The 16089-nt window shown below is 39.6% G+C and overlaps 1 protein-coding gene across 1 annotated transcript in view; it reads left to right on the top strand.

Annotated features, from left to right (window-relative positions):
* The window catches only part of LOC110166132 (cadherin-12-like), a 110307-nt gene that overhangs the window by 31283 nt on the left and 62935 nt on the right, over nucleotides 1-16089 (top strand). Inside the window, exons 2-3 of the mRNA XM_055151378.1 lie at nucleotides 11263-11387; nucleotides 11888-12057. Coding sequence (XP_055007353.1) covers nucleotides 11263-11387; nucleotides 11888-12057 — 295 coding nt within the window. The remainder of the gene's footprint in view (nucleotides 1-11262; nucleotides 11388-11887; nucleotides 12058-16089) is intronic.

Here is a 16089-nt window from a genome sequence, read left to right as displayed (position 1 = left end):
TTGCATTTTGTTATTATTTTTACCAAAGCGAAAGTTAATTTGTGATCTTTACTTCAATTTAAAGGTCCGATATTATACAAAATCGACTCTTCTTCAAAATCAACAGAGGATTTCAATAGGGACCAGGAGAGATCTCTAGAAACATACATGGGTGGTAAAATCTCTTCAGACATATTAGCACACGGATTGTAAAGGATCTGTGCACCATTCGTTCTTTTGAATTTCAATTAAGAACGAAAAACAGTCAGATGGGAAACAATTTATTTCATTTTTCCGTTTTAGTGTCAAACAAAAAAAACAGATTTCAATCTCTATATACAATATTTAATTTAAAGTTTACTTTACCAAACAAACAGGCAATCTTGGTGCATATTTTAATTTTGATATTTTATTCTCTCTGGTTTATTTGCCCCAGATGTTCTGCTGCAGTGTCGACCATGGATGTATAATAAAAACTATTTTTATAATTGTTCTGTGGTGTCAACTGAACAAAGGAGAGTTTATCGCTGTTGTTGTTTCTCATCATGGAGTTCAACAATTACTTTGTAGGACGTGAAAGTAAACGCATCGCTATGTTTGTCGACAAAATTGCAACGATTTTTCAGGTAAGTCCTTCTAGCAGCAGAACTTCATATAAACCAGAGAGAATAAAATAGGCACCAAGACGTTTTTTTTTTATTTTGATTGATTGGTTTATTTGATGTAAACTATATATAGAGGTCAAAATCATTTTTTTTGTTTGACACTAAAACAGAAAAATGAAACAACATTTTACTGCTTGTTGTTCTTAGTTGAAATACAAAAGAACAAATGGTACACGGACCAGAAAGAACCAAGCCAAAATATGTACAGGTTTTTATCTATAACTAAACATTTATAGTTTTGAAAGTGCTATATTCACAGAAAAACAACATATTAACATTTCACTTCAGTTACTCCCCCTTAGATGAGGGAACAATGTTATAACATGGTAGAAATCTCAAAAAAAAAATTGCTTTTGCATAATACAAAACAACACCACTGACAGATTTTTTGCAGTACTGGATGTTTCTCCTTCTCCATTTCACTACGCGAGTCGTCTGAAGTACACACTGTCCCAATTCTATTTCATACCTCCCCTGCGCCCTTGTGCTCAGAAAATGCACGCTATATTCAAGTGTGCCGTGCGTAGGGTGGGGATTGGCCTGATCGGGTGCTGGGTTTTCTGTGGGTGCTTTTCAACGGATCCTGATTCAAGATCTGGAGATTGGTGTCCGGTTGTTAACGTGAGTCATAGGTTTTATTCTTAGGGACCTACTGCGACAAAGAGACTGCGCTGTCCTCATGACACGCTCCTGTATGACGCTAGACACCTGGCGAACTAATCAAGAAATCTCTGTACAGAAGGTGAACTTTTCTTGTTTTTATGGAGATCTCTTGAATAAATTTTGTAACTGAAACACACAGAAAAAAGAAGAACATGTAATACGGCAGTAGTAGCTCTGTGAAACAACTACAAATTTACGATTTAGATCAGGGGTGTCAAACTCATTTTGGTCCGGGGGCCATATCCCACCTACTTTGATCCCAAAGGGCCGGATCAGAAAACTCATGGCATATCTACCCCAAAAATAGTCATAAGTTCAAATATTGGTGCAGAGAAACACAAATCTATTACAGAAATCTTTTTTAATTGATGAACTTTTTCTTTTACAAAATATTATAATATTATGAACAACCTGAAACTTTAAGAAAAATGCAATTTCAACACATTAACATTAACTTGTATGCATTTCATAGAATTTAGTCATGCTTTCTTTTTGCTCCTGAAACTTGGCATCTTTTAGCCTCCACAAGTGCATCAATATCGGGCACCGTGTCCCGAGTAGCTGCTGTCTTCAGAATGTCATTCAAGTGCTTGTGTGTAGCTTTAACTGCAGCTTTTGTTTTAATAATGTTCATTGCTGAGAAAAACCTGCTCACAAAGGTAGTAACTGTAAATCTATTATTTCTATTTGCTTGTCTGAGGGTACATCAGTGGTTTTGACTGTGAATGGTGTGCGGAAAATTGCAAATTCTGTCTTCAGGTTTTAAAATATAATTAAAATATTTTAGTAGAAAATCAGCCGAGGGCCAGATTAAAGATCTTGGAGGGCCGGATCTGGCCCCCGGGCCGTATGTTTGACACCCGTGATTTAGATGATTAAAATAAAATACAATATGTGACCTCAAAGTGCTCGTGAACATATAATACTTACAAAGACGAAAATTATCCAAGGTTAGGCCTGTAACGATAACAGATTTTGCTGGACGATTAACTGACCAAGAATTTAGTGCGATAAATGACAATATTGACATTTTGAGACCAATTTCTACTATTATAATGACCATGGACCATTGACTAAAATGCCTCTGTTGAATATTTAGTTTAAAAAGGTTTAGAAAAAAAAAAGTGAATTAATTTGTTATTACATGTTAATGTTTAAAAGTATGTATTTGTTATTTAAAACCAGAAAAGGATTATTTTCCTTCAGTTGTAGCACCAGATATTTCACGCATAGATGGTGCTGGTTCAGTTATTTAAAAAAAACAAAAACAAAAAAACATGTTAGATAGATGTAGTGAATTGTAACAGAAAAATGAATGATTTGACACTGGCAACATTTTTTGCAGTAAAGCCATTTTTTAACTGAAGTTATCGCTTGGACTTTTTTTTTTTTTTTTTTTTTTTTCCATTGTAGTTGTAGCCGGATCCACAACAGCTTCACTCTGATCTGAACGCTCACTACCTAAACCCCAGAACCTGTAGCCAGTCATGAGTCAGTGCTAGTGCAGCCTCTGCAGCTCAGGGAGGGAATTCTGGAGGTTCTGAGCTTTCACATGAATCCTGTCTATAAACTGAGAATGAAACAAACTTGGATGTGTCTCTATCTGCAGGTTAAAGCTCTGGAGATACAGATTCAGTTGTGATTGTAGTTTTTGTTTGTTTTAAAACAGTGAAAGTGCAGGGTACATACCTTTAAAACAAGGCTGCCTATCTACGTTATATTTTCCTTCAACTACCACTAACTCACACACCACAAATACGGGCAAGGTCGGTGAAATGTCTTGCACAGTGACACGATAACAGTGGAGCCGCGTTTGGTTACTCGCACACACAAGTTTGCATTTTTATTTTTAAATTACGTTTTTCTCTTTCAAGTCCACACACCGTCAGCCACTTCAGCTGAGAGCAGAGTAGATTTGAGCAGGGCTTGCACCTGTGGGGCCACCGTAGTTGCGCAGTCACCCCGTGACAGGGAGAGCAGTTTGACAGGTGTCAGGTTGTCCTTCACCTGTCAGTGTCACCTGCGGGAACATGTGCAACCAACAACCTGCATAGAGCTATTTTTACATTCCCCTGCATTAGGAGGCCCTCAGAGTCCTGATCATGTGTGTGCGCTGCGTCACTGCTCTAATGGAGGCTACGCAGATGTTTCACAGTGTGGCATTAATGTATTTCCATGAAGAACACAGTTGTAGCTGTCAGTCGTAGCCTGCAGGCCTTTAAAATAGACGCTGTGTACCTGATTTATTTCCATGTATTTGAGCAAAATATATATTAGATAAGCAGCTCTTGAGGTCAAAACTTGTCCTCTGTGTGAGGCTGCAGCGTATTTGGAATGCACTTTACTGTCCGAGAATCAGGAAGTGTGAGCTTAGCATGATAGTTGATTTTAGCATCATTGTGACGACAAAACTCTCTGAAAGTTGTAAAACATTCTTATAAACTCGTCATGGTGAATCATTTGGATGTAAGGCAGCACACAGTGGACCTATTGTCACCTCAAGAGCTGCTTATACAATATATGTGTACTGGAGCAAGACACAAGAAATTTGGGCACATAAACATTAATTTAAAGAAGACATAAACCGTATTTTTCGGACTATAAGTTGCTCCGGACTATAAGTTGCACATTTTGGGGGAAATTTATTTTATAAAATCAGAGACCAGAAACTGACATTTCATCTTGAAAGGTAAGTTCTAGTAATAGCAATAGAACCAGATGAACAACAAACTGTTAACATCACATATGAACAGTTCTTCAGATAAACTATAACATAAACAACAGAACAGAGCAAATTTACCAAATTCTCCATCTCGCTCCGAATCACTAAATCCATTGAATTCTTCATCCTCAGTGTCACTTCTGAGCAACTCTGCGACCTCCGGAGGTAAATGGAGCGCCACTTCTTCTTCTGTGTAGCTGTCATTAGACTCAGCATCAGTTCCAGTTAGAATTATTCCGGTCTTTCTGAATCCCGACAGGATGGTTTCGGTGTCACTGAAGTTCAGGCTTTGTCCATCCATCCAGTGACTTCCAGGAAAGTTGCATGGTGCAACCTACCGGTTTCACAAGTTTCTTGCTCACTCCAAACTTTCTTTCTGCTGCTCGATTACTGTTTTCAGCTGCAGATTTCGCTACTTGCAGCAGGACAGCGGCTGTTTGTGCAGGAAACATGCGCAGTAGAGCCAAGTGACAGTGGAGTAATAGGAGTAGCAGATACTGACTTACAAGTCTAGGGCACTCACACTCTCACGGCTTCAGTGTGAAAATTTTAATATATAAGTCGCACTGGAGTGTATGTTGCAGGAATACCCAAACCCTGAAAAAAGTGTGACTTATAGTCTGAAAAATATGGTAGTTATAATGTACAACACCAGTCCTGTGGATCATTCTGTTCTAATTTGCAAATTTTAAATCACAATACTGCACGGTGCATTGGGAGCGTTTGCACACTGTTGTTTGTCTGTCACCTTTTCTCCTTTCAAGTCACAACAAACCCAAAATGCTTTTAGACTTCAGACAGGCACACTGGCCAATGACATGGCCCCAAAGGATTATGGTCCATGTAGTTTACTGTGCTATGCGGAGTGGACTGAAAATTCTTATTTTTGCTTAAAGACACACAGTTAATACTGTGATGAGACCACGACGATATCTTGACAATTTTACTATGACCATATTGTTACACCCATATAACCTACTGATCCAAATGTAGTTTTCCACTTGGATGGCCAACATACCTCACATCAGTACTACAGTCATGTTCTCCTGTGGGCTTCATTTATCATGTGCGTTTGACCTTTTCACAGAGCGGCCCACAGCCCTCTGTCCGCGCTCTGTGTGTGGACTGCTAACACTGACCACTGCTGACCACCATCCATCATACTAACATACAGGACACAGAGACAGGACAGGTGCAGGCGGGAGCGCTGGGGGGTTCCAAGTGTCATACATATTTACCACTTTAAGGCCGAGGGTGAAATTCCCGCCACGTGCAAGACCGTTTTAGACAGAGCTGATAAATATACAGTGAGCAGAGTTTGGGTCGTTTTGGAAGTCCAGGTGAATAATTAAAACTGAAGTGGAAAGGGTCTGTGTACCATTCATTTTTTTTTTTTTTTCAATTAAGAACGAAAAACAATCAAATGGGAAACAATTTATTTCATTTTTCCATTTTTGTGTCAAAAAAAACAAAAAAACAAACAGATTTCAACCTGTATTAACAGGTTTACTTTTTTTAATTTTACTTCAAATAACACCAATCAAACAGACTTGTTTCATATTTGCATTTTGATATTTTATCCTCTCTGATTTTTTTGCCCTGAAAGTTCTGCTGCAGTGTCGACCATGGATGTATATTAAAAACAATTTTTATAATAGTTCTGTGGTGTCAACTGAACAAAGGAGAGTTTATCGCTGCTACTTGTTTCTCATCATGGAGTTCAACAATTACTTTGTAGGACACGTAAGTAATGTTTGTCCACAAAATTGCAAAGATTTTTCAGGTAAGTCCTTCTAGCAGCAGAACTTCATATAAATCAGAGAGAATAAAATATCAAAATTAAACTAGGCACCAAGGCTCCTTTCCACCTTGTAATGTCATGAAGCAGTAGGTTTCAAGTTTGCAGCTCCTTTTAGTAGAGATTGCCAGTCTATGGCTGAAATTACCCAATAGATTCTAGTAGGGTTGTTCTGATCTGATCGGATCGAGTCCGCAGTCACGTGATCAGTGCAGATTTCAGATCACGTGGCTGCGGACTCGATCCGGACTCGGCCGTTATGGTCCGATCAGGTATCGAATAAATAATATACAACACATAGCGCACACAGGACACACAACAGTTTTGTTGTTTTGAGGCGTGGGATTTGCTCAGGGACGTCCAGTTAGCTCGACTGTCCCGGGGCCTACTGTACTAGCGGCGCACTTGCGCTGGGACTTTTGGGCCGTGCTGTGCTCGGGCGCTGTTACCTGGGGTTCTGTTGCCCTTGTTCACACCTGCGCGACCGATGTTTGTTTGCATGTTGCGCAACGGAGTTGCCGCTTTTGGCGGGGAGGGTGGGAACAGCGTTTTGTGCGGTGCGGTAATGCACATTCTTCCATATAATACCAAATAAATAAACTGTAGATTTTGCAGAGTCGAGTCTCAGGTCTGATCTGATTCTGGTCTGGATCCTGTTTTGTCCAGTTCATTAAGTTTACTAAGTTACACATTCCAAGACCAGACTGTGGTAAAAGTAAAGATTTTCAGCAATGATGGTTCATGGTTAGAAAAGTGAAAAAATGTGATCAGGACATCCCTAGATTGTAGTGAAGGTGTATGGAGTTTAAAAACACAGTGGAGTGCTTCCTGTATTACCAAATGACAGCACAAGGTTCCAGTAAACTCTAATAAAATATATCATATCAATAAATAACAAAATATTGCCAAGGGAAATTAAAAAAAAGTTAAAACCTCTACATGTTTGTCTAGAAATTCCAATGTTGCAACACCAAAGTAGCAGCAGAAGAGCAAAACATATTAAAAATAGGCCAGATAAATAATGTACATAGTGGAAAAAAAACAAATGCATTGTAATAAGGACACACAGGCTCTTTGTCTCATAATAGTATGCTTTCACCTACTTGTACTGTAAGTAGTACACTCAACCGCATCAGAAGTACTGCCCCCTCTCTGTAAGCACACGCTAATGGCTGTTAAAGTACGCATGCTTTTATGAATAATGAAATACTCAGAGGAGAACATTCACCGAGACTATAACTCTGTACCAGTGTAGAAGACATGTCCTTGTGTCCCCCGTTCACATCCGTCCAAACCGTGGGGACATGTCTGCTCAAATATACATTATGAGATGAATTATGGAGGAGTTATGAGCTGATGGGAACCTCAAATGACTTAATGGAAACGTTGCTTTTGCTTTGTTTGAATGCAAATTACCGTAATTTCCAGATTATACGCCGCTACTTTTTTTCCCTCACACTTTAAACCTTGCGGCAAAAGCGAGACAGACAGGTGGAAGATGCCAGTTCGATATTTCGTTTGTTATTTTGCGCTTCATGCACACACCCTCCTCATGGAAAACACACGAAGAAATGGAGATGACGCAGCTTTTAAGTTAAAGACGATTGATGCGGCCGTCGAAAAAGGAAACAGAGCTGCTGCACGTGAGCTCGGCATCAATGAGTCGATCATGAGACGTTTGCGACAGCAGCGTTACGAACTGACTCAACGCAAAAAGACGACAAAAGCTTTCAGAGGCAGTAAAAGCAGACGACCTGAACTTGAAAATGTTCTCGAAGGCGGCTCATAGACAGGTGCGGCCTACACTGGAAAAAAACATATCTAGCTAAATTAAGAGCTTTTTTAGTTTATTTGAGTAGATTCAACTTGAGAAGTAAAAGTGTGTTTTTCTTAATTCAAGTAACATTAGATTTTTTTTCTTATTTTAAGTGCAAAAAAGTTTTTTTTTTTCTTATTTTAAATGCCACAAGATGTATTTTTATATTTTCTTGTTCGATTGGCAGACCATTTTACTCAAATTTCAAGTGAAATTGACTCAAATCATGATAAACATTTTAACTTCGCTAGATTTATTTTTTTGCAGTGTATAAATGTATTTTTAATTTTTTTTTTTTTCTTTTAAAATTTAGTTGATGCGGCGTATATTCAGGTGCACTCAATAATCCAGAAATTATGGAATATATTTATCTTATTTATAATATATAAATCTTAAAAAAAAAAAAAAAAAAAACTGTGTACACACTTCATTCTTCAATTTCCCAATTTTCATTTTCTTAATCAGTGATACAAGATTAAGAAATCATTGTTAAAGATATGTTTTAAACCATAATGTGAACGATTACAGCCGAAAAAAGAACATCTCTATAGAAAAAAGACAGTATAAGGCCATCCTCCAGTCCAAACAAGAGTATTTGTAGGTTTAGATGCAAGTGTCATGTGGTCATTTTGGCACAAATTACAAAAAAAACAAACAAAAAACATATTAGTGTGATGTGCAGCTATCCACAGGAGGGGTCCACAGCTGCCCGGCTCTTTGTTGTGCACTGCAAAAACTCATATCAAAGTTAAAATGGCTTGAATTAAGAGCATTGGACTGTACTACCAAATATTACTTAAAGTCTTCTTCCATTTATAGATCATTTTACTTGTCAAATTGAGTGAAATTTACTCAAATCATGATTAAACTTCCTTAGTTCAAGTCATCTGGACTTGGCTAGATTTTAGTTTTTGCAGTGTGATGATGTTTACGGTGACGGGAACCAATTGATGCAGCAATTTTCCAACCTGGAAATCAATGGGCTTGTTTCTTTTATTACGTTTTAAGATCAATATTGTGATTTAAAATGAACAAATACAATATAATGGTCGACGGGCATCATATATTATAACTATATGTCACAAACAAAAGCACAATATGTTTGAGTGAAAAGTCTAACCTGTCATATGCACTTTAATCTGAGTAAATCATTAATATTCCATTAGCAGCTCTGCATTAGCTGAAGCCTGCAGGTATGTTCAGTCTCCATAATGACGCTGGTATTTCCAGAGTGCCCTGAACGCACCGCTGGGCTGCTCTGCTCTTTGGAAGCTCAGGCTGGAGATCAAAGTCGTGCAGTATGGCTCTTTTAGCTCTGCTCTGTGTCCAATACTGAAGGAATGAACAGGGACCTGTGCAGCACCTACATCACTCTGATAATTGTTTTTATAATCTTGTATTGATTCGTGTGCAACATTTGATTTTTTTTTGCATGAAAAAAATGGTTACAGTGACTTTATACTTTACTTTATTTGCATTTTTTGTGAAAATGTGCAAACCTCCCCCAACCTGGGCTTTTGTTTTGTAATAAAAGGTCTCGTCTCCTTGTCTTTGTCTCCAGTAGGTTAGACAAATATATTGAGCTTTTTCAGACTCACCTGTGTTCTCTGCTCTTCTTCTGTCAGGCCAAAGCGGGCAAACTGTCAGTAATGTAGACAATATCTAGTGGTGGTATGTGAGAATACAACCCGGTGGGGAGGCCAGTATAATTACAGACGGTCCCTTTAAACTCATTTTTACCTCATACTTTACATTTTCCTGCGATATCAATTGATTTATTTTGTTCATATCACATCCTGTTTCAAATCAGCTTCATCTACAGTCAAAACATGTATTTCCTCTTAGACGATGTTTATTCATGTGTCCACCCTTTACTGTGTGCATATATACTGTGTGTATAATGTGTACTTATACTGTGTATTCATACTGTGTACTTATACTGTGTACTCATACTGCATAGATATACTGTGTACTCATACTGTGTACATATCCTGTGTAGTCAAACTGTATACTCATACTGTGTACTCATACCATGTACATATACTGTGTACTCATATCGTGTACATATACTGTGTACTCATACTGTGTACTCATACTGTGTACATATCCTGTGTAGTCAAACTGTATACTCATACTGTGTACTCATACTGTGTACATATACTGTGTACTCATATCGTGTACATATACTGTGTACTCATACTGTATACTCATACTGTGTACATATACTGTGTACTCATACTGTATACTCATACTGTGTACATATACTGTGTACTCATACTGTATACATATTCTGTGTAGTCAAACTGTATACTCATACTGTGTACTCATACTGTGTACATATACTGTGTACTACTGTGTATACCGTGTACATATCCTGTGTACTTATTCCATGTACTCATACTGTGTTCATATCCTGTATACTCATACTGTGTACTGTGTATACTGTGTGCATATACTGTGTACTCATACTGTGTCCTCATCCTGTGTACTATGTATACTGTGTACTGTGTATACTGTGTACTTGTCCTGTGTACTGTGTATACTGTGTACTTGTCCTGTGTACTGTGTATACTGTGTACTGTGTGTACTGTGTACTGTGTGTACTGTGTGTGTACTGTGTACTTGTCCTGTGTACTGTGTACTGTGTGTACTGTGTATACTGTGTACTGTGTATACTGTGTACTTGTCCTGTGTACTGTGTATACTGTGTACTTGTCCTGTGTACTGTGTATACTGTGTACTGTGTGTACTGTGTGTACTGTGTACTGTGTGTGTATATGTAAATCAGGTTTCTATAGCCGCTCTGTACGGTCACATTGATCACACTGGTTCCACACGTTTGCTCTCTGATGGTTATGGACGACACCTCTGCACACGTCTCCACTCTGTGCACATCTGTATGAAGACGGATCAGGCCAGCGCACACATAGATTTAGTGCCGTGTGCAGAGGGCTGTGGTGTGATTCATAACCATGTAATGATGTGAGCTCAGTGTGGTTTAAGTATGGATTATTAATAGCCCGAGTGTGAAGTATGTAATATGTCACGCCCTCATAAAGCTGGGATTACACTCTGATTCAAGTCTTAACATTATTATTATTATTATTATTATTATTATTATTATTATTATTGTTATGTAGAAATATATAAATTAAAGTATAAGTTCAAACTACTTCCAGATTAGAGGGCCCATTTTTCACTATTTTCTGATTTGTTACCATACATTCTGTAACTTTTCTGGTGGAGCTGTTATTGCTTTGTCTGGAATGTTTCACAGTGCGGCATTAAACCTTTATATCTTCATGGACATCAAACCAGACCAAGTGACAGTTCAGATCTGTGGAGAGGCGACCCCACACACAGTCAGAATGCCTGTTTTTCAAGGTATTTTTGAGCTATAAAACCACCTGTAATTGAATAAATGTAAAGCAGAGCTGTATAATGTCACACTGTGGAACATTCCAGGTAGAGCAATGACGTATCCATAGAAACAAGCAGGTAATGGACCCCAAACCAGAATGTTACACAATGCACCTTTAATAAAACTAAAAAAAAGGGAAATAAATACGATGTACTTTATGTTAAATCTAAAAAAACATATCTTGTGTTTGTGTTGTAGCTGCACTCGGACATGGACCACGGGGAGAACGCCGTAAAGTACACGCTCTCCGGAGAGGGGGCGGGGTCTATCTTCACCATCGACCAGCTGACCGGAGACATCCACGCTCTGGTGGGGCTGGACAGGTACGACACACAAAGCTGCAAAAACACACTGTACCTGACTTTTACCATCATAAAAACGTGAAAAACAGAACTAGTTGATTTCAGAAAGTTTGCAGTGGTCCAAAGTTACGCCTCACTGACCTTAAGCATTCAGAGCATCCTAATTATTCACCACTTTTCACAACTTTCAGAGACCAGAGCGGAGTTTTGCCTTGACGGTAAAGCTAACAACAACTAGAATGCTATTGCACACTTCCATCTTCCACCTTGTAATTGTTATGTGGTAATACAGCAACGCTATCAATTACAATCGCATGCTTTCCGTTACCATGTCGATTAAAAGGTCCCATATTACACAATTTTCTGTACCTGGAGTTGTGTTTTGTTTCATTTACACATGTTTAAGACACAAACCCTGCAGATTTAGGTTTTCTCCACTGTGTTTAAGATGATTTATTCCAGCTGCTGTCAGTAAAACACATAAAATAAAGAGCGTGCTCTTCTCTTGTGCTCTGTGAAAGGGAGGAGCGCTCCTTCTACACCCTGAAGGCTCAGGCCGTGGACATCCACACCGGCGTCCCCCTGGAGCCTGAATCTGAGTTCATCATCAAAGTCCAGGACATCAACGACAACGAACCACGCTTCACAGAGGGACCCTACACCGCCAGTGTCCCCGAGATGTCCCCTACAGGTAAGACACAGACATATGCTAATGTCCCTACACAGACATATACTAATGTCATACATGTACAGGTAAAACACAGACATACTAACAGGCTACATGACATATCAGCCCTACAGGTAAACACAGACATATACTAATGTCCCCTACAGGTTACAAATGCCTACAGGAGACACAGACATACTAATGTCCCTACAGGTAAGACACAGACATACTAATGTCCCCTACAGGTAAAACACAGACACAGCTAATGTCCCCTACAGGTAACACAGACATATACTAATGTCCCCTACAGACAGTACATAACACAGACATATACTAATGTCCCCTACAGGTAAAACACAGACATATACTAATGTCCCCTACAGGTAAAACACAGACATATACTAATGTCCCCTACAGGTAAAACACAGACATATGCTAATGTCCCCTACAGGTAAAACACAGACATATGCTAATGTCCCCTACAGGTAAAACACAGACATATACTAATGTCCCCTACAGGTAAACACAGACATATACTAATGTCCCCTACAGGTAAAACACAGACATATACTAATGTCCCCTACAGGTAAAACACAGACATATACTAATGTCCCCTACAGGTAAAACACAGACATATACTAATGTCCCCTACAGGTAAAACACAGACATATGCTAATGTCCCCTACAGGTAAAACACAGACATATACTAATGTCCCCTACAGGTAAACAGACATATACTAATGTCCCTACAGGTAAGACACAGACATATACTAATGTCCCCTACAGGTAAAACACAGACATATACTAAAGTCCCCTACAGGTAAACACAGACATATACTAATGTCCCCTACAGGTAAGACACAGACATATATGCTAATGTCCCCTACAGGTAAAACACAGACATATGCTAATGTCCCCTACAGGTAAAACACAGACATATACTAATGTCCCTACAGGTAACACAGACATACTAATGTCCCTAAAACACAGACATATACTAATGCCCTACAGGTAAACACAGACATATACTAATGTCCCCTACAGGTAAAACACAGACATATACTAATGTCCCCTACAGGTAAAACACAGACATATACTAATGTCCCCTACAGGTAAAACACAGACATACTAATGTCCCTACAGGTAAAACACAGACATATACTAATGTCCCCTACAGGTAAGACACAGACATATACTAATGTCCCCTACAGGTAAAACACAGACATATACTAATGTCCCCTACAGGTAAAACACAGACATATACTAATGTCCCCTACAGGTAAAACACAGACATATGCTAATGTCCCCTACAGGTAAAACACAGACATATACTAATGTCCCCTACAGGTAAAACACAGACATATACTAATGTCCCCTACAGGTAAAACACAGACATATACTAATGTCCCCTACAGGTAAAACACAGACACATACTAATGTCCCCTACATGTAAGACATGGACATATACTAGCATCTTCTACAGGTAAGACATTGACCTGTACAAGTGTCTTCCACAGGTAAGACATGAATCTGTGCTAGTGTCCCCTACAGGTACGACATGGACCTATATGTCCATGTTGTACCTGTAGAAGACACTAGAATAGACACTAATGTCCCCTACAGGTAAGACAAGGACTTATACTAGTGTCCCCTACAGGTGAGACATGGACATATACTTTTGTCTTCTACAAGTAAGACATGGGTGTATAGTGTCCCCTACAGCTAAGACATGGACATATCCTGGTGTTTTCTACAGGTAAGACATGGACATATAGTGCCTCCAGAGCCTTAATCTGCAGACAGAGACACATCCAAGTTTCTCAGTTTATGGACAGGACTCATGTGAAAGCTCAGAACCTCCAGAGTTCCCTCCCTGAGCTGCAGAGGCTGCACTAGCACTGACTCATGATTGTCTGCAGGTCCTGGGGTTTGGGTAGAGACCATTCAGATCAGAGAGGGACATTTTAGGTTTAAACCAACTGTAATTAAGAATAAATCAGCGTGTTATGAGTAAAAGTTATACTTGATTTGAACATGTCTATCCCAGATCAGGTGACATAGATGTTTATGAAACTTTTGAAATATGAAACTCTTGTGATGAATAAAAGCTAGATAAATATTGTGGAACCTTTCCAGGAAACGGAATAACATCTCCACGGAGACAATATTGGGGCTTTAATTAAATCCTCACAATAGTACAAAGTAGTTCTGCTGTGCCCACTCTGTCCACCTGTTCCCGACCATCTGGCTGTTAAATACCAGAGCTCAGGGGGCACTTAGCAGCCCTATCACACACACACGCACACACGATGCACGCACACACACACACACTTTCGCGCTGACCCCTCCCCCCTCGCCCTGACCCCTCCCCCCTCGCCCTGACCCCTCCGTGTTGGTCTTTGTGAGGTGTGGAGAGGATTAGCCGGTCAGCAAACAGACTCCATATGATTCACACATAATCCTGTGGAGGGATAAGGCCACGCCGCACTGTCCTTCTGTCATCTATTGATACTTTGCGGTGACGTCGCGCTGAGGGGGCGTTGTACATGTATGTGCATGGCAGAATGGTCAGCAGTTACCACGGTGACACAATGCATACACACTGACAAAAACTTTTCTGAAAACTGAAGAAAAATAAAATACAAAATGGATTTAAACGACACATTTTCAGGAGAGTGTGATCAGTCCGAGTGCTCATGGTTCTGTTTAGGAGTTTAATTTTAACAAAAAGGTGAAAGTGACCAGAGGTGGGACTAAGTCGTGATTTTACGAGTCTCAAGTAAGGCTTCGTTTATATGATGATGGTCTGAACAGAAGACGTAAAAGTGGCGTCGCGTCTTCACTTTTTATTTCGCGTTTAGACGAGCGTTTTCAGGAGGAAATCTGCGTGCATACGGTGACGCAAAAGTGTGTGGAATTCCATTGGGTATGCATGCCAGGTGTACTGTACGTATGTGACGTAAACATGTATGTGACGTGAGCAGATCTGACCAGAGTTTTGCGTCGTGGGCGGTGTAGACGGAAACGCTACGGCGGAGCTTATTCAACTTTTCCACTCTGGAGGGTGGTTTCAAATGTTTGCGTTTTTAAGCCCCAAAAACGCAGTCACCTTATAAAACGAAAGGCACTTCCGATAAAATATTTTGTCGTTTTTACCAGTAAGCGCTCTCGTGTAAACAGACCTTATGTCTCAAGTCTTTGACCTCAAGTCCAAGTCGAATCCCAAGTCAGACAGCCAAGTCCAAGTCGAGTTTCGAGTCACTGGCCCTAATTTAAATTAAATTAAAATCATAATTCATATACAAAAATGGCCTAGTATCATACTAATAAACAGTAATAAGGAATATATTAGGAAAATGTTTTTAAAATGTAAGTAAGTAAGTCTTTATTTATGCAGCGGTTTTCACAGACACATGTCACAAAGACGCTTTACAAACCATTATAGGTTCATTATTCTTTCTCACCATACCCGGTAATGGTACTCTACTATTTTAGCCACAGCTGCCACACACCACTTTCATACTAGGCAATGTGGGTGAAGTGTCTTGCCTAAGGACACAGCGACAGTTTTTGTGGCGCTCCACTGTGTCACCTGAGTCAAGTCCCAAGTCGCTGGTTTGTGACGTAAGCGTGAATAGAGTCTGTATGGATAAAGTGACAAACTGGCAGAGAGTGGAGGGAGAAGCAGGTTTATATATTGGCAGGAGTTGATTGAAGATGGACGTCAGGATGATCGAGCGGCTGCAGCTGGCGTTGGTTTGGTGACTCCTCCCAGGCAGGTCAAACACGAAGGGAGGAGGGAAGGGAGAAAATGTTTCAGTTTCCCTCACGAACGGCCAATCATCGAGCAAAACTATCATTCATAATTACCACCTGTATGTAGTCTGTATGGAACTAAACCAGAGTGTGACCAGAGCAGGACTAAACCAGGACTAGAACAGGATCAAACAAAGTCTATATCAAGACTCAAAGGATCTAAACCTGTGAACACATGACAAACTATGAAACCTGTCATGTTATACTCATTTATCTCTCTCTCTCCCCCCTCTCTGTCTC

Source organism: Boleophthalmus pectinirostris, unplaced genomic scaffold (assembly GCF_026225935.1).
Source record: "Boleophthalmus pectinirostris isolate CB_2022bp ecotype Guang Dong unplaced genomic scaffold, ASM2622593v1 HiC_scaffold_16, whole genome shotgun sequence".
NCBI lineage: Eukaryota > Metazoa > Chordata > Actinopteri > Gobiiformes > Gobiidae > Boleophthalmus > Boleophthalmus pectinirostris.
The sequence above is the reverse complement of the archived record's forward strand: the minus strand, read 5'-3'. Positions and strand labels throughout refer to the sequence as shown.